Consider the following 24,722-nt stretch of genomic DNA (forward strand, 5'->3'; position numbering starts at 1 on the left):
CCGAGCGGCACCGGGCGGAGCGCACGACCCGCGCCCCCGCCGCGCCGCCCCTTCCGCCCCGCGCCCCGGCGGATGTGACGCCGCTGTCAGCGGCACCGGGGTTCCGGCGGCGGCGGCGGCTCATGCCCGGTGAGCGCTGCGGGGCGGCACCGGCGGGCGGCGGGGTGCGGGCGGCGGGAGGCGCACCGGGGCGGGGGGCACCGGCCCCGCTGTCGCCGGCTCGCCGCGGGTCCAGGCGGGGGTGGCGGATGGCGGCGGGGGCGTTCTGCCCGTGGGTGACCTCCACAGTGTCCCTGATGCCGGTGCCCGGCGGAGGAGCAACGGGGCTGCCCCGGGGCGCTGCGCGGTGCCGCTGCCGGGGTGCATCAAGCGGCGCTTAAAGCCCGACTTGGAGGGAGAGAAACCTGCTCGGTGTCCAGCTCGGTGTCCGGCAGCAGCCGCAGCTGATGAGTTGTATCAGAGGCGAATGGACCGGATCGAGGGAGGAAAAGGGCCAGGGGTGTCGAGCTCCGGGCACGTCCAAGGGAGCGGGATCTCGGGAGGTGTTCTCCCCGCTCTCCGCTGCCGTGGCTTACGGAAAGCGGCTTGAACCGGGGCTCGGTGGTGATTTCCACCCATGTCAGGGAAAAGCAGGTTCCTCCGGCCGTGGAGCAGGTGAGGAACGAGTTCGGTAGGGCTCCTGCAGAACAGGAACCGGCTCTCGGCTGCCCACAGAGCGTGGCGTCGCCCGTGGTGTTTGTTCCTGGGGAACTGCGCATCAAGAGTTTCTTATCAGTTTCTTATCAGAGGCGAGAGGGGGAAGTGGCTCTTCCTGCCAGCCCAGCGCGGTGTTGTCTGGCCCGGGGCTGCCACCCAGCAGGAAGAGCAGGGTTGGGATCGATCCCTGCCCAGCCTGGGTGTGCCTCCAGTTCTGAACCGCTGGGAAGGAGCCGCCTCGGCTGGGGTTTCCCGGGAAGGATCTGCTGCGCAGCGGGTTGGTGGCGAGCCGCGTGGGGCTCTGTGGGACCTTCAGGTGAGGCCTTGAGCACCGTGTCCCTCATCAGAAGGGGTTCTCACCAGTTTCACCTCTGCTGTTGCAGCCCGCCTGTCTGATGCCGCATTGGAGGCGGGGAGCGCCGCTATGGAGCGCAGGGATGGAGGCCACGCTCTGCATCCACACGTGCCTTTGGCTGAGCGCTGCCTGGATCCCCCTGGCCTCGCCAGCCGGACCGGCCTGCGGCGGGCAGCGCGCTCCGGACACTGAAGGCCGCCACGGGAAGCTGACGTGGGCGGTCAGCTTGGATGCACCCGAGGAGGAGCTGGAGCAGCGGGCAGAGGAGCTGGCCCGGACTGCGGGCCTGGTGAACATGGGCCGTGTCGGGGAGCTCAAGGGCCATTACCTCTTTGCCTACCAGCCCGACGGCCACGCGGTGACTGAACATGAAGCAATAAGGAGGTCGGTGGACACTTTGTTTGCACAGCACGACAGCGTGCGGTGGCACTCGGAACAGAAGCTGCTGAAGCGCTCCAAGCGCAGCCTGCACTTTAACGATCCCAAATACCCCCAGCAGTGGCATCTGGTGAGTGGTTTCCTGGCTCCTGCAATGCTCGCAGCCTCGGGCTGTTTGTGTGGCCATGGGCGAGCTGTCACGCAGGAAACAGAGCAGCCTCTTTCTGTTCTTTGGTGAGGAGGGAGCTCACTGAGAGCTCACCCTGCCTGCCACGTGCTCACTGTGATAACAGCTCCTGTGGCTGGTTGTGCACAGGTGGCACTGGGGTGGGCAGAGGGGTTTGGCTGGAGCACACCGTGCCCTCCACGTCATGGCTCGAGCAACTGTTGCTCGCTGTCAGCCTCAGACAACCTCCTCTGGCTGTCCTGTGACTCCTTCCCATGCTGGCCCCAGCCCCACATGTCACATCCAGTGCACCCAGGAGGTCCCCTCAGCGCTGACCCTCTCTCTTCGCTGTCCTTTCTGGTGTTTAGAACAACCGCAAGAGCCCCGGGAAGGACATCAACGTCACGGGCGTGTGGGAGCGGAACGTGACGGGGCGCGGGGTGACAGTGGTGGTGGTGGACGACGGCGTGGAGCACACCATCAAGGACATCCAGCCAAACTACGTGAGTGCCTGCACAGGCTGGAGGCCGGGCAGTGTGACAGGAGCGTGTGAGAGCTCAGAGTCCGAGCTGTGCCGTCACCTTGGGCTCAGCCAGGGCGGAAAGTCCCAGCAGCAAACCTTTCCTGGGAGATTTTGTACCCGGGTTTCAGGGTTACCTGCCTTTGTGCTCCCTGTGGCAGGCAGCCGGCCTCCCTCTGACCCGCAGCAGTGCATGGAGCTGCCTTGGCTGGTTCCTTCCCCACGGCAGCAGATAGCAGTGTTGAGCTGCAGCCCTGTGTGGAAGCAGCTCAACACTCCAAGTTCCCATGGCTTCCAGGCTGTGTTTCAGCCTGCGCTCCGTTCTCTTAACTCCTGCTTTTCCCAAATTGAGAAGAGCAGAGCCCCGAGTCCTGACTGTGGGTCTGTTTCCAGAGCCCAGAAGGCAGCTATGACTTGAACTCCAATGACCCTGACCCTATGCCTCACCCTGACGAGGAGAACGGGAACCACCACGGGACCCGCTGCGCCGGGGAGATCGCGGCTGTGCCAAACAACAGCTTCTGCACGGTGGGAGTCGCCTACGGGAGCCGCATCGCAGGTACGTGCAGGCCTCAGGCAATCCCAGCTTGCCTTACCCCCGGATCCGTGGGGCTGGGACACGGCTCCATGGGCTGGAGCGGCTCTGAGTCAGCGGTGCCGTGCTCGGGCTGGTTGGGCTGTTGCAGGGAGGGCCTGGCGCCTGCCTGAGCTCCTCTCCAGAGGAGCCAGCTCCTGGCAGCTTTTCCAGAGTATTCCTGGCCTCCCTGGCTGCCAAACTTTCAGCAGAGCAGCCACGCCATGCTGACTGAGCCAGACAATTGTGCCATGATGTGCCCAGGCTGTGCCTGGAGGCACTGGGGCAGCAAATCTTGGCCAGTCCCTTTCACTGCCCTGGCCCCTGGTCTCCGCTCTGCCGTGTGGGATGGACGGGGGCGAAGGGCCGGTGCTGTGTCTCTCCCCTGCAAGGCCAGGGAATGTGTGCTGTGCCCCAGCTGTCTCCAGAGCTCCTGAGCTTCTCTGCAGAGGGGGGCAAGGTCTCTGTGCCCTGCAGGATGTGTCCCTGGCAGCGTGGGGACAGCCATGCTGGGACGTGGTTCTGTCCATACCTGGTCACACCACAGTCCCTGGGGTGCTGGAGGGGTCAGGGCTTGCCCAGAGGCACAGCAGGCAGAGGCTCCCAGCTGGCAGAAGCAGAGATGAGCTCATGGTGTACCCACAGCACAGGGAACAGGAGGGTTTGCCCCGGATCCAGGCAGGACCTGGCGCTGTTTCAGGCTCCAGCCCTCCAAAGCTGGGCTGGCCTTGCAGGGTGAGCACAGCGGGGCAGCCTCGAGCCAGGAGTTTGTTTGCAGTGTGTGCAGCTCATGTGACCCGTGTTGGTCACGTTCCTTGTCCTCTGTCCCGCAGGCATCCGAGTGCTGGACGGGCCCCTCACGGACAGCATGGAGGCCATCGCCTTCAACAAGCACTATCAGATCAATGACATCTACAGCTGCAGGTGAGCCCCCAGGGGACCCTGAGCTGGCTCCCAGCTGCCAGCCCTGCTCTGCCTGGCGATGGGGTCACAGCTCGTGGCTGAGTGCTCACACCAGCTCCCATCCTTCTGTGGCTCCAGTTAACCCTGAGGCACCAAAATCCTGTTCTTGGAGAGCTGTCCCAGGCTCTGCACAGCGCCTGCAGTTTCGAGATGTCCCTCTGTGTGCTGCTGCAGCACATCCCCTGGGCTGGCTGTGCTGGAGGGGACACTGTGCCCCACAGTGTGGTCAGGCGGTCCCGGCTGAGCCGTGTGACGGGGACTGGAATGTGTGAGAAGCCGCTTGTTAAATAAAAATCAAACATTTTGTCCGCTGGAATCTGACCCAGGGGCACAGTGCAAACATGACAGCAATATCCCAGCAGCGAGGGGCCATCCTGATGGGTGGGAAAGTGCAGTGCTCTGCGATCCCAGTCGTGGTGCTGGGAGCAGCTGGTGGCTGCTGGGAGCTCTCTGTAATGGCAGGAAGAGCCACCTGTGACTCCTGGGACTGTCACTTCACGGTGTCTCTCTTTGCAGCTGGGGTCCCGATGACGATGGGAAGACCGTGGACGGCCCGCATCAACTGGGAAAGGTAAAACCCAGCCCCAGCAGCCCTGGGGGAGCCTCCAGGCCTTGTGGCTTTTTGCCTGCCCGTTCAGGCGGGGCGGGATGTTGCTGTGACACCACGCACGTCTGTTTGTGTCCCTCGGTGCCAGCGGAGGTTTCCCTGTCACTGTGTGGTTGGGAGAGGCGACGCTGCGGCGGGAGGGCAGCGTTCAGGCAGGGCGGGATGAGCTTTCCAAGGAGAGGCTGGTTCCAGCAGGAAAAGGCTCTTTCGCAACCTGTGGTATTGCGCTGACAACTTGTGCAACCCGCAGGATGCTCTCTGCTCAGGAGGCCAAGCTTTCCCAGTGCTCAGGGTGGTTCTCGAGGCAGGAGTGGTGCCTTTGGATACTGAGAGTAAATAAGGGGAGTGGGATTGCAGTGGGACAGAGAGTCAGAGCTGAGGCTGCTCCTTCCCAGGCCATTAAGATTTTCTTAGAGCTCCTGTGCTGCAGAACTGCTGCAAAGCACACCCAGCCTGCCTGTGCTGCTGCGAGGGATCACTGAGGGGCCCCAAAACCAGCAGTGGGGTGTGGTTCTGCTCCAGTGCTCCTCTGCTGTGCTTTTCCAACCACAACTCAGCAGTTCCTGCGCTCCTCGGAGCAGCGCTGACAGCCGAGCTGTCCGTTCGCCATAACAAATGGTTTCCAATTCTGCAAGTTAATTTATTCCCTTCCTGCCTGCAGAGACAGCTGGAACAAGCTCTGACACCCAGAGCACGGGCAGAGCTCGCTGTGCCACAGCAGAGCCAGGAGGGCAGAGTGTTCCTTCATCTGCCAGGGGAGGGAGAGCAGGGCGGTCACTTCCAGCAGGGTTGTGTTCTTGCTCATCCATCAGACGTGTCCTTTCCCTAGGTGGGAATGATGTCTGGGCGAGGTGTCTGGGCTGGAAAGGTGCTTTCAGGTGGGGCTGGTGGTGTGGTGTGTCTCAGCAAAGGCAATGCCCCATGTCTGTGGGGCTGGGCACTCACAGAGGGGCAGTGCTGGCAGATCACACGTGCTGGGCTGGCTGCTGTCAGAAACCACTGGGATCAGCCTGGAAGTACCTGGGAAGAGCCCCTCTGCCCTGTCCCTCTCCGCAGGCTGCCCTGCAGCACGGGGTGATCGCGGGTCGCCGGGGCTTCGGGAGCATCTTCGTGGTGGCCAGTGGCAACGGGGGCCAGCACAGTGACAACTGCAACTACGATGGATACGCCAACTCTATCTACACTGTCACCATAGGTGAGCCTGGCTCTTCTGTCTCCTCCCTTCCCAGCCTGGAGCAGTGAGGTCATCCCAAAAGCACACAGCCTGCCCAGCTGGGAGCTGGCTGGCTGGTGGGAACCTGTGGGAAAGTGTCTGGGAATGAGCATGGCAGTGTCTAGGGTGTGCTGGGCTTCAGCCCTCAAGCCTGCAGTTTGCTTCTGACCTACAGAGCAAGAGGAGGCCAGAGAAATTCCTGCCCGTGCCCAGGCCTCCCTCCCAGGGCTGTGACACACTGCCACGTTCAGGGAATGACCTGGAATGCAGCATTCCCATCATTTGTGTTGGAAGAGAAACATGTAATCCGCGTTCTCGAGAGCAGAAGCTGCTGAGGGGCAGAAGATCTGTGTGATACTGAGCACAGTGAAGGATTATTTATCGTGGCTGCCCTTCCTGTAGATCTTCCATGCGGGAAAAACACAGGCTTGGTTCTGCTTTCCCTGCCCAGCTCCCAGCCTCTGGAAGAGCGCATCTGGCAGGAGAGGCTCTCAGGGCATCGACACCTTGACATTTCAGCAGCTGAAGCTAAGCAGGTTTCAGGCAGTCGATGCCTTTCTCGTTTCCCCAGGGGCCGTGGATGAGACGGGCTCCATGCCCTTCTACGCCGAGGAATGTGCCTCCATGCTGGCCGTGACCTTCAGCGGCGGGGACAAGATGATGAGGAGCATTGTGAGTACCTGTGTCCCCTGTGCTCCCCTGGCCACCCCGGGGACAGCCAGGACAGCGCTCCGTCCCCTCCGATTCCCACACAGCTCCTCTGAGCCAGGGCGTGGATGTGCCTTTTGCCCAGGCCCTGCACAAACAGAGGGAGGGTCCTGTTTCTCAGCCCTGTGGGAGCTGCCCCACTCCTGCCCAGCCAGCACCCCCTGCTCTGCTCCCAAGGGATGCTGGAGCACGGAGGGCAGGGAGAGCATCGGGCTCTTTGAGCCACTTGGCCCCAGCCTCTCCTCTGTTCTGGCACATGGGCCTCTCCCAGTCGAATTTTTAAGAATACTTTTATCAGCTTTTCCTTTTTTTGCCAAAAAGCGAGTTCTTGTCAACAACACGTCCTTTCTGCCTGAGCCAAGCAGCCGGGGGCTGCTTCCCCCCTGCAGGCCTGACCCAGCCTGTCCCTCCCTTGGTGCCAGGCTGCCCCCACCCCAATGGTGTGACCCCTTCCTGTCCTGTGGGGCCAGCAGGGACCACACAGCCCACCCATCGCAGGGCAGCTGAGGGGAAATGTCACTGGCTCCCTGTTAATTGGGGTTGGATTGTCCGTGGCTTGGAGGATCTCCCACCAGGACAGGTACTTCCCAAAAGCACTTTCCTGTGGCTCTGTGCCTGCCACAGAGCAGCTGAATCCAGGCTTGTCAAACCAGGGGAACAGGGAGAGCCTGGGATCCTCAGCGCCTGGCTGGGACTCAGCAAGCTCCTCCTGCAGCCCAGAGCCAGGGCAGGGATCTGTGCCCAGCCAGGGCATGGCATAATCTGCCACAGGGAGAGTAAAACCCAGAATGGAGCTGATTTTTCCTCTCAGAAATCACTGCAGTTGTCCCAGGCTGCTTTGGAAAGTACTGACACTGGGAAAAAAGGGAGCCAGCGAGGGCTCTGCTGCGTTCCATCAGGAGCTGCAGGCTCCTGGGTTGGTCTGGCTTCCCCCAGCCCAGTGTGAGTGCTTTGAAGGTCACAAATGCACGTTCACTTTAAACACCAGCCTTATGGGACACTAACAGGGGAGCTGGCACTCCATGGGACAGCCAGGGTGAGATCCACACGTAGCCTGGGAGCGGCATGTGCCACAGAGACAGCCTGTACCACGGTGGCTCCTTCAGGCAGCCCCTGCCTTGCTGAACCCCACACAGCCCTTTTTCAGGAGCACAGTCTGCTCCTGGACACCCTGGAGCTCACTGCAGTGGTGCCAGAGTTAACTGCCCTGCAGCCATCTGCTCCAGCTTTTTTTTTCTTTTACCAGACCATAAACTTTGTGTGGTTTCCTTAATGGGAAGAATTTAATACGGCTTCTGGCACTGCCTGTGCTTCCTACTGAAAGTTTGTGCTCTCGGGGTGCTCTGTGTGGGACACTCAGTGTCCCAGCGTGAGCTGGAGCCACTCACAGCTGGAAAAGTGGGATGGAGTCAAGCAAAAACACCACAAACCCTTCGGATTTTGGGCTTTCTCCCCGTGGGGAGCAGAGGGAGATGGATGCACTTGCTTTGCAGTGAGGTGCCATCATTCGTGAGCCTCCTGACTCCTCTCTGGAGGCTCTGTGTGCTCTGCACAGTCCCGTGTGGCCCCTCTGCAGTCTGGTTGTGACACTGTGATCAGCAGTGAAGGTGAGCAGGAACCCAAAATATCTGCCAGGAGTTTCCCACAAAGTTGCTTTGTGAGGGCTAGTTTGTCTCTCTCTCTCTCCAAAGGGAACTGTCCCCATTCATTGCTTCCCTGGGATCACTGTCCCTGCAGTGAGGCTGTGCCAGGACCCTTCCTGGCTGGCTGTGAGCAGGGACAGCTGTGTCACAGGCTGAGCTTGGGCTGGCGAGGGCGCAGCTCGGGGTGCAGGCACCCCAGCACAGCACAGGGGCCTGACAGAGGCCTGTCTCCTCTTCCCTGGCAGGTGACAACAGACTGGGACTTGCAGAAGGGCACGGGCTGCACGGAGGGTCACACGGGGACATCGGCTGCAGCTCCTCTGGCCGCGGGAATGATCGCGCTGATGCTGCAGGTGCGGCCGTGCCTCACCTGGCGGGACGTGCAGCACGTCATTGTCTTCACTGCCACCAAGGTGAGCGGTGACCCCACCTCCTCCCTCACAGCAGGGGTGCTGCAGGATGCCCGGGGCCCTGCTGTGCACATCCTTGTTTATGTCTGCTGCCCCTCCATAAATCTCTCGCTCGTCTGGCTCCCAGCACCGGGATTGTGCTTTCGCCTCACCCCGTGTTCCTTCCAGGAATGTGGCTGAGGCATTTTCCCCTGTCATGATAATAAATGGGGTATTTGCCTCAGGAATGCCTCCATCTGCCAATGTAGGGGTCTTGCAGGGGCTCAGCAGGTTCCAGGGGCTCAGCAGGTTCCAGGGCTCAGCAGGTTCCGGGACTCAGCCCTGTGTGTGTGCGCGGTGGGGTTGGCCCAGCCCAGGGGCTGACACCTCTGCAGTGTCACCTCATGGTCCAGGCAGTGGGAAAGCGAGGAGCTCTGCCCTGCCCTGGCCTTTCCTGGGCTCTCCGGAGAACTGGGCTCCTGGAAACAGGCACAGCAGAGAGCTGGGCAGCAAACCCAGCCCTTCCCTTCACCCAGAGCAGGAGTGGGAACTGACTGGAGAGATGGGGCTTCTCCCACACCCCTCTGGGGAGTGGGAGTCCGTGTCCAGCTGATGCTGTGCTCACTTTGGCATGGGACAGTGTTTTCCATAACTTCCAAGCCAGTGTTGCCAGAGCACTACAACCCAGTAAGTGATGGGACCCAGATCTGTCCTGCCCCAGCTCTTGTTGATTTAAAGGACTCCGTTCCTTCTCTCCAAGGCTTCTGCCATCCCACAGGCAGTGGTTTGGGCAGCAGGGAGCAGCTGGGATGTTTCAGAGCAGAGGCATTTGTGCCCTTTCGTGCTGCTCCATGTCCTTTCTGAGGAGCTGGGAAGCCACTTTGTCCTGGGATTTGTTTCAAACAAAGATCAACCTGTTCCTTTCTAATAAGGCCATGTGGGTTTGCTTCCCCACCACTGTGGGATGTGTCTGGGTTTCCTTCCCTTCGGGCCTGGGGGTTCCAAGGTGCTGGTGTGCCCCCAGGTAACCAGAGCACCCTTTTGTGGTGTCTTTGCAGTACGAGGACCGCCGTGCCAAGTGGGACACCAACCAGGCGGGCTTCAGCCACAGCCACCAGCACGGCTTTGGCCTGCTCAATGCCTGGAGGCTGGTGAACGCTGCCAAGGTAATTCCCTGCCCTCCCACACCTACCCTGTGGGCAGGCAGAGCAGCCCAGCCCCGTGGCGAGGACTGGTGACGCTCTGGGGTGACACCGCTGCTGTTCAGGGCCAGTGCTTTGGCCACCATCCTGCTGGCCCTGACTCTGAGGCTGCTTTTGGTGTGAGGTCATGAGGCTCTCAGCAGTGCCTGAGAGCTGCCCCGAGCTGCTGCTCTCCAGCACTATATATAGCCATGGCGAGGGCCCTGATTCACGGCGATGGGAGCTTCGTCAGCAGCCCCAGCACCTTCGTCCCTCCACAGTGGCTGCAGGGAGGGTGTCCCGAGAAACAGCTCCAGGGGAGTGGTGTGGTCACAGCAGGCAGCGGCATCCCCATCTCTTCCTCCTCTGGTCACACGGAGACCAGGGCGCGTCCCTTTGGCACTGGGTCACAGCTCGTGTGTGGAGCTCTGCGCAGCTGTGCCGGGTCACTGCCGCTGCCAGCTGTGCCCCCAGGGTCACAGGGACTTCCAGGCTGCTCCCTCTTCCTGCAGGCATTTGGGTTCTGCTGTTCCCTGCCCTGCTGTGCCAGGGGTTGGAATGGAGCAGCCTCAAGTCACCGCTGAAAGCCACTGTGACAAACCCAGGGCTGGGGAGTCCCAAATCTTGATCAGCCCTTCTGGCTCCCAGGCAGTGACTTTCCCTCCTTTCCTGGGCCTGTGGGCACTGCTCCCATCCCTGGGGTGTCACAGCAGCCCATGTGTCCCAGAGCAGCATCGGGAGAGGCTCCTTGGCCTGGCCCCGCATCCAGCACAGCAGCAGCTTGTGAGAGCAGTGGGAGATGGAGGGACGGATGTGCAGGGAGGGTGCAATCCGTGCTGAACCCTCTGTCCTTCCCCTGGCAGATCTGGGAGTCCGTGCCATACCTGGCCTCGTACGTGGGCCCCGTGCTGAAGGAGGGCAGGGGCATCCCGTTGCTCCCGCAGGAGCTGGAGGTGGCCTGGAACGGTAAGAGCAGGTGTGCCATGGAGAGCACGTGCTGTGCACGTCGGGGCCAGGGAGCCAGCCCTGCCCGCTGCCGTGTGGCACAGCAGGGCAGGACCAGCCCTGGGCTGCAGGAGGCCAGGAAGGGGTTAAGTGCTGGGCTGCCTGGGCTTTTTCCGCTGCCCGTCCCCAGGGGATCTGCCTGCTGCTGTTTCGATCCGATCCCCACAGCCCCATCCCTGCCCTGGTGTGTTTGGGGAGCCAGGCCGGGCTCAGCAGCAGGGCCGGGCTGGGCAGCGGCCAGAGCCGCTCCGCTGGCTTTGACCATTTTAGGTAATGCTGCAGCTCCCGACTTGGCCAGGCCTGTCCGGAACAGCAGCGCTGCTCCGGCTGCTACCAGCGGGAAGGAGAGCTCGGCCCCAGCCCTCCCCGGCCCCAGCAGGAGCGGCACTGCTGCCTCTGTGAGGTGCCCACGTCCCCCCTCAGCAGGGGCTGGCAGCACCCACCCGCCAGCAGCCGGCCGAGCCCCAGGCCTACCCCGCTCCGGAGGGGCTGTGGTCAGCAGCTTGGGGGCTGTGAGCGTTCGTGGAGCTGGGAGCAGTTCGGGATGGGACAGGGCAGCCTGGACACCTGGCTTCTGCTCGCAGTCCCACGCAGGGCAGGCAGCTGGGAAGAGGCACAGACAACATGCGTGTCCTGTTAAGTGGCACCACAGCCCCGTGGGGCTGGCTGGGAGTGGGGACTCCATCCCAAGGCCACCAGCCTTGACCAACCCCCCTTCCCTTTCCCAGTCACTCCTGCCGACCTGGAGCTCTCTGGCATGAGGACCCTGGAGCACGTGGCAGTCACCGTCAGCATAACCCACCCCCGCCGTGGCAACCTGGAGATCCGGCTCTTCTGCCCCAGCGGGATGATGTCCCTGATCGGGACCACCCGGAGCATGGACTCGTAAGCACCGAGGGCACAGTGTGGAGGGCAGGACACCAGGGCCATGTCAGGCTCTGTGACCCCTCATGGGTTGTTTCCCCTCACCCCTTGGCAGGGACCCCAATGGCTTCTCTGACTGGACCTTCTCCACGGTGCGCTGCTGGGGCGAGGAGGCACAGGGCACCTACAGGCTGCTCATCAGGGACATCGGTGAGTCCTGCCTTCCAGGGGACCCTCAGGGGTGGTGGCAGCTCTGTGCCATGTCCCAGGCACTGCCAGCCCATCACCTGGGCAGCAGCAGGTTGGCTCAGAGAGTTCCCCACTGCACCAACTTGCTTCCTCCCCAGGAGACGAGAGCCTGAGGCCTGGCACCTTGAAGCACTGGCAGCTGACCCTGTACGGCTCCTCGTGGTCCCCAGCAGAGATGAAGGAACGGCAGAGGTAGGACACCACGTCCCCAGCTTGGTGGGGAGCCAGGAGAGGGAGGCTGAGGGGTTTATCCCGGCCTGTGGGTTGGAGCGGTGTTGCTGCCAGGTGGGCATGTGGCAGGTGAGGCTGGGGCTGCCCTCACACCTCACAGGGCAGCCATGGGCTGCAGAACACGGCCCTGTGGGCGGAAGGAGGCACTCCAGATCCTTTGGGGGCATTTTGGAGCCTCCCTGGAGCCTCCCTACCCACGGAACACTCACAGGGTGTCTCTGTCCCCAGGCTACTGGAGGAAGCCATGAGTGGGCAGTACCTGAGCGGTGACTTCTCCCTGCCCTGTCCCCCGGGGCTGGACATCCCTGAGGAGCAGCGTTACACCATCACAGCCAACACCCTCAAGGTGAGCCTGCCTGCGGGCTGGGAGCCCTGCATCCCCCAGGAGGAGCTGGAAGAGCAGGACCCTGCTCAGGATTCTGTGCCTCTCTGCTGGGCAGTGGGCAGGGCCCTGAGGGGGTTGAGAGTTGTGTTTCTCAAGGGGTTTCCCTCTGCAGACTCTCCTGCTCCTGGGATGCTTTGCTGTGTTCTGGACTTTCTACTACATGCTGGAGGTTTGCCTGACGAGGAACGAGGTGGGGCTGGACCTGGCCTGCTCCAGCCCCGCCAGCTGCAGGTGGTACCAGCAGGGCGGGAAGCACCGAGCCCTGGAGAGCGGCCTGGAGATGGAGTCGGTGCCGCTGTACCGGGAGAAGGACATGGAGGAGGCCGAGATGGAGTGTGAGCACCTGGAGCCTGCCCGGGACAGGGAGGAGGGGTCCTGGACCCCCACCCACCCCAAACTTTCCAGCAATGGCAGAGCTGGGAACTTCCATGAGGCAGCCCCCACTGGAACGGGATTCCTGGGCCGGGAGGCATCGACTGAACTCCTCATGGAGGACAGGGAGCACCAGCCCTGCTGACTGACTGGGGCTGGGGCCCTCCCTCGGTACGACCCTCCTGGGCAGCACAGACTCATTGCTGAGCCCCCAGGGACCACTGCCACTGTGTCCTGCCGGAGGTGGTGTTGGAGGTGGCTGGGACCCAAGGAGAGAGTGCTGGTACTGGAAAGGGAGCTTCCCTTCCCTCGCTCTGGGAAACAAAGCAAGCCTTAAACCCTTTCCTGACGGAGCCTGCGCTGGGGAAGCTCGGGGCTCCCCGTTTGTGCAGCGCCGCTCCCACAGACCTGGGCGGTTCCACACCCAGCCCCTTCCTGCCGCTGCAGCAGGGCCAACACACATCACTTTGTCCCTGATTTCTGCAGAGCAGGCCTGGAAAATGAGACCAAGGCCCCGGCAGCCGCCTCTGCAGGCAGGGACCCCGCAGCACTGGCATTTTCCTGGGCTGGCAGCCGGCCCCTACCCACCAGTTATCCCAGTTTAGAAGCAGGGAGTTACTTCACTCATCTCCAGCCAGCGCTTCTCCCTGCCCCCCATGCTCCAATCCTGCTGATTCCTCCTCTCCCGTGGGCACAGAGCAGCTGTGGGGTGGGGGAGGCAGGAACCAGCCTGTTTGGGGGGCTGTCCCTGTGTCAGTGGGCACAGGAGCGCCTCTGGTAGCAGGTAGGCCCGGTTTGGGCTGGGGAGGGGAGGTTGAGTTGCTCTGGCAGTGGCTCATCTGAGCAGGGTTGGCTTGTTCACATGTCTTTGGGTTCAGTGGTTTATTTTTTTAAAGCTGGGGTTTGTTTTTTAATCAGCGAAGCCCTTTTGTGTAGCTTTCCAAATAAAGCCTGAAAAACCCTCCTCTCCCCCATCCATCACTCTTCTGCCCTCCCAAAGCTTCCTCACTGTGCAAAAATGCATCGCGCAGCCCCTCCCAGCCCCGGGGCCGGGGGAGGGACCCAGTGTTGGGGTGCTGCATCTGTGGGGGCTGTGTGCCCTCCGTGCCCTGGGATAAAAGGGGCTGCTCCAGGCAGGGGAGGCAAGGGCTGGGCCAGAGCACTGGAAGGTGCAAGGACAGAGGTGGGTGTCATGGTCTGCAGGGAGAGGACAGAGTTTTCCAAGCCAGGCAGGGAAAATCCAAACTCCAGCTTTGGTTTTCCCAGGTTTGGAGGTGGCAGGAGGAGCAGCTGCAGCCTTTTAGGGAGAATGACTTTGGCTTTCCGGGTGCCATCAATTAGCCGAAGCAGGGCAGGCAGGAGGAAACCTGGTCAGGCCACGCTAGATGAATATAACCTTTTAATTTTGACAAAAACGAAGTACAAAACCGAGGCCAATTCTCTCTTCTCCCCGTTCGCAGGGATCTCTGCGGCAGTGGCGCGGGGCTCGTGCGGGCGGCCGGCAGGGCGGTGGCCCCGGGGGCCGGGGCGCTGGCCCGTCCCACCCGAGGGTGCCGGCGAGGGCAGGGCCGGCTGGCAGGGGGTGCGAGGCTGGGGGCAGAGGCTGCCCGGGGGCAGAGGCTGCCCGGGCACGGCGCTGGGGGGCTGCGGCCCCGGGCTGGGGGCTGCGGCGGGGCGCGTGCGGCCGCTGGCGGGGCGATGGGGCTGGCGGGCGATGCTCCTCAATAAATACCAATGGACTGGCGGCGGCCAGCGGGGAGCGGAGACGGAGGTCCCGGCGGGGGAGGGCTGGGGGCGGCGCGGGGGTGCCTAGCTGATGATCTGCCGGGGCCGGCCGTAGCTCATCCCCGCCTGTGACGCTCCCTTGTTGGTGCCCATCTGTAGCCCGATGATGTTCTTGCCCTCCTTCAGCTGGCTCTCGGTGAACTCCCGCTTGTGCTCCTGCGCTTTCCTGTGGGGCACAGGGAGAGGCCGTGGGGCACCCGCACCCCCGGCTGCCCAGGAGCCCCACCCCGGTCCCCAGGAATGCCCCAGCCACCCTCCCTCTCCAGCTGAAAGTTTGGCATCCCGCTTCCATGTGCTCCGGGGTGCTTGCAGGCGGTGGAAAGAGCCAGCCAGCTCTGAGCAGCCGCAGGACAAGGGGGTCCCCATGCCCAACTCTGCACTCCCCCACTTACTTCATGAACCAGTTGGGGTCCCCGTGGTAGTTCCCATCGTTCTTGGTGACTGCCAGGCTCCCCAGGGCCATCAGCGTCCTCTGCACCGCCGCCATGTCCTTGGCTGCCCAGGGAGAGAGGGGCGTGAGGATGGGCACAGTGCAGCACGGCAGCCCTGGAACCCCCAACCCCGACTGCCCCCCTCCCGCACCTTCAAACAGGTCCACGGTCTGGAACATGTCTGTCTTGACCACGCCGTAGTCCTCGGCCGCCTTCAGGAACTGGGCAATCTGTTCCATCTGCTTGAAGACCATGGTGGGCGGCGCGTCGGGGATCTTGACGGGCTTGGAGCCATCGGGGTAGAGGCTGTTCACCAGCCTGCTGAGCACCTGCCGCAGAGGGGAGCCTGGGTTTGCTGCGCTGCCTCTGGAGCTCCCTGTGCTGCCCCCGGAGCTCCCCACCGGCCGCCCTCCCCCAGGACCCCACTTACGATGCCGTTCTTCAGCCAGACCTGGAAGCCCAGGCGGCCCCGCTCCGGGCGTCCCACGGCAGCCCCGCACTGCGCCACGATCCACTCCACCAGCCGGTCCTCCAGCTCATCATCGTACTTCTTCTCGATCTTGGACTGCACATCCCTGCTCATGCCATAGGCTGGGCCTTTGTTTGCCATGGCTGTGGTGGTGGGAGACCTGGCAGCACAACAGGGACAGTCAGGCTGTGGAGATGCTGTCCCCTATCCAGGGACCCCATGGACACCATTGTTCATTTGCCTGTCACTCTGCTGCAGTGGGGACAAGCCCTTCTGACTCTTCTCTTGCCAGGTAACAGCCCTTCAGCTCCATCCAGATGTTTGATGGAGAATTCACCACCATGACCTCCAAGATCTGCCCAGACAGATGGTTCCTGTCCTGGCAGAGATGCCTCGTCCCCAGCTCAGACTGTGCACAGGAGCAGCCTCATCCCCGTCCCTTGCCAGCTCTTGGTTGGCGTGGATCTCCCTGGTGTGACCACACCAGGATCCAGGTGGCAAGGTGACCACGTCAAGGCTGGCTGGCTGTGGCATGGTATGGTGGCCATGGCACAGCAGGTGGACATGGCATGCAGGGCAGGGTGGCCGCAGGGTGGCCTTGGCACGGCAGGTCCGGGAGCCAGGGAGGATCGCGGGCGAGGCGGGAGCAGCGGGAGCCGTGCCCATGCCCTTGTAAGGACATGCTGTGGGCAGTGATGGCAGGTAGCCGGCTGCGGGCAGCGCCCGAGGGTGCCAGGGAGGATGCCAGGGAAGATGCCAGGAGGGAGAGGCTCTGGGAGTGGCAGCCAAGCCTTTGGTGGCGCTGGCATCGCTCCTCCCTGCCCGGCTCCTCGCTTGGCATGACGCCTCCGAGTGCCTCCAGGAGCCGTGCGGATGTCCCACATCCACGCCCGGCCTCCAGCGGGTTCATCCTGACCGCCGGGCACCGCGGCTCCGGCGGGATGGGCTGAGACACTGACCCTGCTTGCTGCCAGCAATGCAGGGGTGCCCCACGAGCCCTACGGGCAGCCCGTGCCCAGACCCCGAGCACTGCTGGGCACATCCAGGGATTCTACAGGTGCCACAGCCAATCCCGCTCCATGCCCTGGCCCGATCTGGCACAGAGGGGTCACACACGGCTCCCTCGGCCACATGGCGTTGCCCGTCAGCTGCCCCCGGGCCCTCCAGCCCCGTGCCCATCTCCCGTCCCCACCGAGCACGGGGCAGAAACGGGCACTGGGGGCTGGAGTTGTCCCTCCAACGGTGAGCTGAGCCCCGCACGGCCCCTCCGGCTACCGCGGGGACCCGCAGCTGCGCAACCCCGCCGGGAACGCGCTCCTGAGGGGCAGGAGCACGACAGAACCCCGGCGGTGACCCCAGCCCGAGCAGGGGAGCCTGACCCTCCTCCGGGGAGCAGCGGGGCAGTCCGAGGAGCAGCATCCCCATCCCGGGGAGCCGCATCGCACCCGGAGGAGCAGAACCCGCGTCACCCAGGGAGCAGATCGCAGTCCCGGGAGCGGCTTCGCTCTCCCGGGTGCAGCGTCCCCATCCCGGGGAGCAGCACCCCCGTGCCGGGGGCTGGCGTTCCCACCCGGGGACCCTCCCCGCCGCCCCCCCCCCCCGCGGCAGGACTCACAAGCGGCTGCGGAAGGAGCGAGGGCGATGCTCGGAGAGGGACCAGCGCACTGCCCCGCGGGGACCCCGACCTTGCGCTAAAAGGCGGGCGGCGGGACGGTGATGTCAGTGGGGCGCGGAGCCCGGCCCCCCCCCCAAACCCTCCCTCCCGGGGCGCCCGGCCCCGCAGCGCTCCGTGACTCCATCCCAGGCACCATATTTGGGGAAAGACTCCGAAAACCAGCGACGAAAGCCCGTGCTTGAGCATTCCCCGCGTGCCTCCGCCCCAGCGGGGCCGGGGCCAGGGCGGAACCGGGCCGGGGACTGATGGAGTAAATCCTTTTATAGCCAGGCGGCAGCGCCGAGGGCTCCCGCCCTGACTTCATGGCTGGTTTTCCCGTGCGCTCACCGCCGGGAGCCGCGGCGGCCGCGCAGGGTCCCCCCGTGGGGATGCTGCGGGGGCACGGGTGACACCCACGGTGCCCGGCCGGGGCGGGCAGCGAGGCTGCGGCATCCCTCGGGCACCGCGCATGGGCATCCCGCAAATCCCGGGATTCCCTCTGCCCCGCGGGCACCAGCCGGAGCGGGTCAGGGCACAGCGGGGCACGCAGCAGCCCTGGCACCGCGCTGCGTTGATGCCACAGGGGGCCCCAGCCCCCAGGGAACTTCGCTGCCCGTGAAGTGGGACCCCCCTGGGCACCCGCGGGGCTGCCAGTCCTCCCGTGCCTCACAGGACACCCCTAGCCTCTCCACACCTGCTCTCCAGGGCAGCATTTTCCAGCCCATCTCCCAAAATCCCGTGGGGAGAAGGAACCAGCGCCACAGCAGGGCCTGGCTGACAGCCGGTGGCAGCTGCCCCACGGGACCCCTGGCAGGCGGCAGCAGGCACAGGCAAAGTGCAGACACTTTAATGCGAGTCCCTTCCCAGCAGATCCACGCGCGGGGAACGCGGCACCTTGGTGGGGAGCGGCGACGGGGGCCCACTGCGGCCACCCCCCCCGGACGCTGGAGGAGACACGAGTGGGGCCTCTCCGGCCACTGCCACCACCGTGCTGGCCCCACGCACCCCCACCTCCCACCCACTCGACTCAGGCACTGAAGAGAGACCCACACCCACGTGCTCAGGGGGCCACGGGGCTGCTGGCACGGCGCTCGCCCCAATCCCCCCCCCGTGCCCACGGGCACATGGACACGGACCAGCAGCAGCAGTCCCTTTTCCAGTGTCACTTGCCACCGAGGACGGATGCTCCGGTGGCCCCCCAGCCCCGTTTTTGGCTATGACGGGCCCAGGGATGGGCACAAAGCTCCTGGAGGGACCCGGCTGACAGGGAGGAGGCAAACCAGGACCCCCGAGCTGTGTGGGGAGGGGGACGGAGTGGCTGGCAAGACCTGCAGCACAGACATCCCTCCCCAGGGGTGGTTCCCCCTCCCCAGGCTGCAGCCGGGCATTTGGCACAGTCCCAGGGCAGCGGGTGGCTGCAGGCTCCTAGAAGACGTAGATCTTGTCCCGCTGGACACAGTCCAGGTCATCGTCCAGCGTCAACAGCACCTGTGGAGCAAGGGGAGTGAGGGGAGCAGGGCCCTGGTGAGCTGGGGAACTGGAGACAGTGGCTGCTGCGCTGGTGGGACCAGCACCTACCAGGAAGGAGCCGAACATGGCGATGGAGGAGAGGAAATGCCAGATGTCGTGGTCGTCAAAGAAGTCGAGCAGGATGCAGTCACGGTTGTGCTCCCGGGATTCAGCTGGCGTTTTCTGCCAGGCACAGGGCCAGTGTCACTGTGCCTGCCCATGGCCACCCTGCCCACCCCTCTGCCCGTGCCACCCTCCTGCTCACCTGCCAGGTGCTGAGCCCCTGGAAGAAGAAGAAGAGGGCAAAGCCCCAGACCACAGAGGTGCTGATGATGCAGAGCAGGGGGATGAGCTTGATGCGCTCGCCGCTGCGGAGCTGCGGGAGAGGCCGGGATCAATGTGTAGGCAGGAACTGGCAGCAGAGCCCATCCCTGCCCTGCCCTCCCTGCTGGGCCTGCGGGGGCCGGGGGCTCAACTCCCACCTTCATGATAATGTAGAAGGCGAAGTAGAGGAGGAGGTTGCAGATGCCGATGGCCAGCAGGTAGGAAGCGAAGTCATTGGGGCGGACAATGAGGCCGTAGGCAGCTCTGGGGAGGCAGTGGGGTCAGCCTGGCAGTGGGGTCAGCCTGGGGGTCCCCCTGCCATGCCCGCTGTCCCCCAAGCGCGTGTCTGCAGCCCCCAGGAGATCAGGCAGAGTGTGCGGACTCCAGGGTGCCACAGCTGCAGGGGGACCTGTCATGCTGGGCTCACAGCTGCCACGAGCTGCCTGTCCTCAGCCCAGCCCCGCGGAGGGACGGCAGTGCCGCAGGAGCGGGGTGGGGGTGGCAGCAGGGATGGGGAGCAGCGGGGTGGGATCTGGCACGTGCCCAGCTCTGCACTCACAGCGACCAGTTGATGATGTTTCCCATGACCAGGAGCACCATTCGGTCCTGCAAAGGGCGAGGGGGCTGTGAGGGGTGGCGGGCAGCTGCTCTGGGGGGGGGCTGCCAGGGAGGGTCTCCACAGAGCCGGGGGCCCTGGTGCCAGCACTCACCACGTACATGGGCCCGCTGCACTGCCGGACGCAGTCTGTGTACAGCACGTGCAGGATCCTGCGCAGGATGCCCGAGTCTGCAGGGACAGGGGACGTGACACCGGAGGGCCACCACACTGCCCCCACCCCCCTCGCTCACAGTGCCCTCCCTCACCCAGCTTCCAGCGCCCCATGTAGTACAGCTGGGTGCTCAGCAGCAGCGTGGCCACGATGTGGATAACGGAGAAGACGATCCAGAAGGCCGTGTTCCCCTTCCCAAAGACCTGCGGGGCGAGCGGGGGGCGGGCAGTGAACTGTGGGGGGCCACCAGTCCCCCTCCCTCAGTGCCCACCGTACTCACCACGCCCACCACGGAGAAGAAGATGACGAGGGCCAGGCAGGCGTAGGCACTGTAGGCGCTGGCATTGATGTCCGGATGGCGCTTCTGGTAGAGCTTCAGCATGCAGAGCCCCGCGATCATGTACATGAAGGACGTGTCTGCGGGGGGCACAGTGGTGAGAGGGGCGTGGGTGGCCCCGGTGTGGGCGGTGGGGAGCCAGGGGGGCACTCACCGAACTGGAAGTTGGTGTAGTTGGGGCAGACGTGGTAGCAGGCGCTGAGCAGCCCCTCCATCATGAGGGCGGTGCCCATGGCGTAGAAGAGCCCGAAGTGCTTGGGGATGCCGCACTCCTGCGGGGCGGAGGGAAGGGACGGAGGGGCAGTGGGGGTCCCAGGAGGCTGAGCCCCGCCAGGCAGCCCGAGCTCCCCAGGCAGCCGTGTCCCTTACCAGGGCGTGGGCGTCGTTGCGCAGGAGCGCGCGGTTGTAGTTGATCTCGCGCTGCAGGATGATCAGCAGGAAGAGCAAACCCAGCAGGACGTAGCCCAGGTTGCTGAGGATGTTGTTGAAAGCGCTGCGAGGGGCAAGCCCCGGTGTGGGTGCTGCAGACCCGCCTCCCTCCCCAGGGTCCCGCTGCAGCCCAGCCCTGGGCACAGGGGACCCCCAGCCACCCTCCACTGTCCCCCCAACCCACCTGAGGTTCCCCAGGGGGTGGGCGCACAAGAAGTTGTAGTAGCAGATGTCCTGGTTGCCAGTGACATTCACCACCTGTGGGCACGAGCAGGGTGAGGGACACAGGGGACTCCCAGGGTTGTCCCCATCATGTTGGGGAGTGGGGTTTCGGACTGCAGTTCCCCAAGCTCCCAGGAGCCCCCCTCACTGCCGCCCTGGCCCCACTCACCGTCTGGTAGGTGATGACGAGCTGGACGACGGGGAGGGCGTAGAAGACAGCAATGGTGGCGATGTTCCTGGGAGACAGCAGGGATGTCAGGGGGTCCCTGCTGTGCGCCCCAGGCTGGGACACTGCTTGGTGCCCCCTCCCCATTGCCTCCCACTCACCAGAAGTAGATCTGGTACTTCTTGCGCAGCACCCGCTTGTCCTTGCGCGCCAGGTCAGCCACGCACAGGTATTGCTGGAAGGACAGGGGGTCAGGGGCTCGCCGGGCCAGCAAGGAGCAGCTGGCAGGGCTGGGGGCCGGGCAGGGACACACCTTGGTGCGGATGACGTTCTTGTCGTAGTCAATGTCGGCCAGCGTGTCGTAGTCATCCTCCTCGATGGAGCTGAGCGAGTCCATGCGCGGCCGGCCGGCCACGTTCTCCAGTGACCGCTCCCCTGCGGCCGAGCCAGGGCCGTCAGCAGAGCCCCTGGGCCACCCGCCTCGGTGCCCACCCCGCAGGACCCCAATCATCCCCAATTAATCACTGGGCTGCCTCCCTGCCGACTCACACCGGGGACACACCTCAGCTCCCTACGGCCCTGCCCCGGGGACAGGTGGTGGCTGTGCCCATGCAGGCAAGCGCTGCCCCGTGCCTGGGACCCGGGGCTCTGCCACGTCGGGGACCACCAAGGGCCGGGTGGACAATGTCCTGCTCTGCAGCCCCTCAGGTGCTGCCCTTGCTCTGAGGGAGGGGAGCGGGGTGCTCTGTGCCCTGGGCACAAGCCTGGGCTGGGCAGATTTCACCCCAATTGGCCCGACCCTGCCCGGTACCAGCATCTACCCATGGCAATGCTCAGCGGCCTCATCGGGGTGGAGGGTGTGCGCCGCTTGAACTGCTCCTGCCCTTCAAAGGAAAGCCAGAGTTACTGGAGCAGAGCTCCCTGAGCTGTGTCACTGATGGAGACCCCGCTGGGGGCTGCACGGAGGGGCCGGCAGCCCCAGGACCCTTCCCGGAGATGGAGGGGGCAGAGCCAGGATGCCACCGGGCACGAGGCTCCGCAGGGCTGCGGCCACACCAGTGGCCCCACAACTCACCCACGTAATTGTAGGAGACTTCTGCTGAGCCCAGGCTGTCTGTGATGCCCTCGGTGCTGCTGGAGGAGCCATTCCCTGCAAGGACAAGGACAGGCAGAGGGTGGGCACAGCCCATGGGCAGGGGGTGAGGGACGGGGAACAGTGCATGGCACTCACCAAAGGAGCCGTAGCCGTAGCTGTCGTAGGGGCCATGGTTCAGGAAGGAGTCAGGGATGCTGCGTGAGTGACCTGTGGGACAGGAGGGTTCCTGTCACCCTTGGTGGCACCCCTGTCCCTGGGCTGCACGGCCCTTGGACACAAAGCAGCTCCCAGCACCCTGCCCTGGCATGGGGCAAGTTCAGAGCCAAGGACAGAGCTGGCACCTACCCAGGAGTGATGCTGGGAGTCCCCGGAAAGTCACGGGAAGAAAGAGACAGACCTAGTGAGATGCAAAGCCCCAGCACAGCCCTGCCAGCCCCACAGCAGAGAAGTCTGGGACTTCCCTGTCCCCCTGACACTGGGATTTGTCCCCAGGGACTCAGGGGGACAGTGGGGAACTCCTGCAGAGTCAGAGGCTTTGGCACAGGCTCAAGAGGGCAGAATAACCAGGAATTCCCCAGGCAGACCCCTCCGTGCTGCTGGCTGCTGCCTCTAGCCCTCACCTGTGTCCAGGTTGGGCGAATCCATGGCTGCCAAGAGCCCCTTCCTCTTGTGCTGCCTGCAGAGGGAAACAGCTGTCAGCCTGTTTGTGCCACTGCTGGGGCGAGGGGACACAGCCCGAGGGCCCCCACCAGGGTTGTGCCCATGGGCTCAGCACCCAGAGGGGCAGCGACACCCGGGCACTCACCAGCAGCTCTCCCAGCAGGCGATGAGCAGCGTGAGGACGTAGAAGGAGAGGAAGATGCCGAGACAGAAGAGCACACTGCGCACGTAGGCCTCGGCTGTGCAGAGCCAGGACAAGCTCTCAGCAGGGGTGGCACCTCGGGGGACCTGCCACGGGTCCCTGCAGAGCCCAGCACCCCCAGCCCCTCCCGGACTCACAGGTTATGGCAGGTGACACCATCACCTCCAGTGTCTTCTGCCGGTTGTGCTGATCCACGGGTTCATCTGAAGAAGGCAGGGACAGGGCTCAGTTCTTTGTCCTGTCCACAGCTTGTCCCCACACACAGCCCATGGTGGCAGCCCCGCTGCAAACCTGGAGAGGCATCCTTGGAGAGGGGGTAGTAGGGCAGAGGCCCCCCGCACACCTCGTCCTCCGTCTTCACCACCACCACCACATAGAAGCTATGGCTGGGGAAATCCTTCTTCTGCAGCAAGAGACGGGGGTCAGCAGAGCCCAGCAGGGGATCTCCCATGCCAGAGGTTATCCCAGGGATATCCTTGTGGGCTCTGGTAGCCAGCGGTACCTGGCAGCACCAGGCAGGGACCGGGAGCGGCTCAGCCCTGTGCCCACCTGCACCGTGATGGCCGCCTTCTTCGTCATGGTCTGGTACATCCCGATGAAGGCCACGTTGTTGTCCAGGTCGTAGACGGGGCACTGCGGGGGCAGAGGGGCCGTCAGGCCCACCAGGCACCACGGGTCACCCAGAGAGGAGACCCACTGCCCAGACCTACCAGGATGTCCTGGATGGAGATGACGGAGCAGGGGAAGGCCATGGCCGAGGTCACCTTCACAATCACTGAGTCCACCTCCTCAGGGAACTCATACTTGAAGTACTGTGGGGAGAAAGGGCCTGTTGGTGCCACGGTGGCCACACTCTCCTCCTGGGTGCATTCCCCTCCCGTGCCACGCCATGCCAGCTGCCCTCACCTGTGGCTGGGCGGCCGTGGCGTTGAAGCTGAACCTTTCATTGGTCCTGCAGAGAGCACGGGAAAGGCGATGGGTGGCGAGGGGAGCCCACAGCCCCCGCAGCCCCCACAGGCAGCAGGCAGGGAGGGGGAGCGGGGCACGGGGCTCCCCTCACCGCAGCACAAAATTCTCCACGCGGGTGACCCGCAGCTGGTAGGAAGTGTTGAGGGAGAGCGTGGAGACATCCACGTAGAAGTGCTGGGTCTCCACCTCGGCCTTGGTCTGCGGCTGGCAGAGCGTGCGGCTCACCTCCTGGTACGCGTATTTCCGCTGGTACCTGCGCAGGGAGAGCCGTGTGCGCCCACCGACCCTGCTGGGGACCCCTGCCTGGGGCATCCCAGCCTGGGGAATCCCTGCAGGGGACATCCCTACATGGGACATCCCTGCACGGGGAATCCCTGCCTGCCCTGCTGGTACTCACAGGCCCCGGAGGATGAGCGGCACCTGGAAGGAGACCACCGCCTCCTTCTGCCTCACCACGAAGAGGACGGGCCGGTCCTTGTGGTCCGAGAGGACGTTGACCGACACCCGCACGCCCTCGGTCTGCGGGAACAGGGGCAGGTGAGGCGTTGGCCGGGCAGGTCGGGCCGCGGCAGCTCGAACCGAAGGCTGGACTTTGCTCGGCCGTCGTGGCAGAGGCTGCCGTGCCCCGTGCACCCCACAGCCCCGGCAGCCCTGCGGAAGGTCAGCCCGCTGGGGACGTGGCGGTGGTGACCACCCCGACTCACCCTGTTCCTCCGGACGCTGTGGTTGAAGGCGTAGATGTTGAGCAGGTTAGCGTCCACCCAGTCGATGTAGGTGGTGTTGAACTGCGCTTCCTTTTCCTGCACGTCGCGGTCCCTGCGCGGCTGGAGCTGGAGCTGGGGCCGGACGGGCGGCGGGGACAGCAGTGCCCCGGCCAGCAGCGCCCAGGCCAGCGCGGCCGCCCCGGCGCCCGACATCCCGCCAGCATCCCCGGCCAAGGTCCGCGGGGCGGGACGGCACGGACGGGACGGGTCGGCACGGGGCGGGATGGGGCGCTCAGCCGGGGCGCTCCGCCGGGGCGCGCTGCCCCATGGCCGGGCCGTGCGGGCGCTGCTGGGGGCGCGGAGCCGCTGCCGGTGCCGATCCCGCTGCCGATCCCGGTCCCTCTCCCCTTCCCGTTCCGCACCGCGGTAAACACGGACCGGCGGTGACGTCAGGCCCGTCGCACGCCGAGGGCCCGGCCGGGGAAGTGACGCGGCG

The 24,722-nt window shown here is 64.4% G+C and overlaps 3 protein-coding genes across 10 annotated transcripts; 1 reads left to right on the forward strand and 2 right to left on the reverse strand.

The window, feature by feature from the left end:
* Positions 1 to 30: 30 nt before the first annotated feature.
* PCSK7 (proprotein convertase subtilisin/kexin type 7) lies at positions 31 to 13,473 on the forward strand. 2 transcript variants are annotated; one of them, XM_032133992.1, is made up of 16 exons: positions 31 to 129; positions 1,080 to 1,559; positions 1,964 to 2,098; positions 2,509 to 2,674; positions 3,523 to 3,613; positions 4,169 to 4,223; positions 5,316 to 5,454; positions 6,044 to 6,144; positions 8,069 to 8,236; positions 9,271 to 9,378; positions 10,257 to 10,359; positions 11,127 to 11,283; positions 11,378 to 11,472; positions 11,610 to 11,703; positions 11,971 to 12,088; positions 12,240 to 13,473. In XM_032133992.1, the coding sequence occupies exons 2-16, from the start codon at positions 1,092 to 1,094 to the stop codon at positions 12,642 to 12,644; spliced, it is 2,403 nt and encodes an 800-aa protein (XP_031989883.1). In that variant the 5' UTR covers positions 31 to 129; positions 1,080 to 1,091; the 3' UTR covers positions 12,645 to 13,473. The 2 variants fall into 2 exon arrangements, with proteins under 2 accessions (XP_031989883.1, XP_031989884.1); XM_032133993.1 differs by lacking the exon at positions 31 to 129 and adding an exon at positions 669 to 973.
* Positions 13,474 to 14,303: 830 nt separating this feature from the next.
* On the reverse strand, positions 14,304 to 16,904 carry TAGLN (transgelin). Its single transcript, XM_032133998.1, has 5 exons — positions 16,800 to 16,904; positions 15,146 to 15,344; positions 14,867 to 15,044; positions 14,677 to 14,779; positions 14,304 to 14,450 (listed from the first exon to the last, which is right to left on the reverse strand). The coding sequence occupies exons 2-5, from the start codon at positions 15,323 to 15,325 to the stop codon at positions 14,309 to 14,311; spliced, it is 603 nt and encodes a 200-aa protein (XP_031989889.1). The 5' UTR covers positions 15,326 to 15,344; positions 16,800 to 16,904; the 3' UTR covers positions 14,304 to 14,308.
* Positions 16,905 to 17,669: 765 nt separating this feature from the next.
* SIDT2 (SID1 transmembrane family member 2) lies at positions 17,670 to 24,697 on the reverse strand. Of its 7 annotated transcripts, XM_032133985.1 has the most exons (28): positions 24,227 to 24,654; positions 23,920 to 24,041; positions 23,614 to 23,775; positions 23,460 to 23,505; positions 23,264 to 23,365; positions 23,103 to 23,186; positions 22,845 to 22,956; positions 22,691 to 22,756; positions 22,497 to 22,590; positions 22,312 to 22,367; positions 22,037 to 22,048; positions 21,827 to 21,898; positions 21,671 to 21,745; positions 21,417 to 21,479; positions 20,909 to 21,030; positions 20,757 to 20,830; positions 20,599 to 20,665; positions 20,392 to 20,465; positions 20,148 to 20,271; positions 19,933 to 20,050; positions 19,722 to 19,858; positions 19,536 to 19,644; positions 19,382 to 19,458; positions 19,231 to 19,277; positions 18,830 to 18,935; positions 18,613 to 18,723; positions 18,417 to 18,530; positions 17,670 to 18,326 (listed from the first exon to the last, which is right to left on the reverse strand). In XM_032133985.1, exons 1-28 carry the CDS (start codon positions 24,437 to 24,439, stop codon positions 18,264 to 18,266), a joined length of 2,622 nt encoding a protein of 873 aa, XP_031989876.1. In that variant the 5' UTR covers positions 24,440 to 24,654; the 3' UTR covers positions 17,670 to 18,263. The 7 variants fall into 7 exon arrangements, with proteins under 7 accessions (XP_031989876.1, XP_031989877.1, XP_031989880.1 ...); XM_032133986.1 differs by lacking the exon at positions 22,037 to 22,048 and having other exon boundaries at positions 24,227 to 24,697; XM_032133989.1 differs by lacking the exon at positions 18,830 to 18,935 and having other exon boundaries at positions 24,227 to 24,697.
* Between the last annotated feature and the right edge of the window lie 25 nt (positions 24,698 to 24,722).

Source organism: Corvus moneduloides, chromosome 25 (assembly GCF_009650955.1).
Source record: "Corvus moneduloides isolate bCorMon1 chromosome 25, bCorMon1.pri, whole genome shotgun sequence".
In the NCBI taxonomy this organism is placed as follows: Eukaryota; Metazoa; Chordata; class Aves; order Passeriformes; family Corvidae; genus Corvus; species Corvus moneduloides.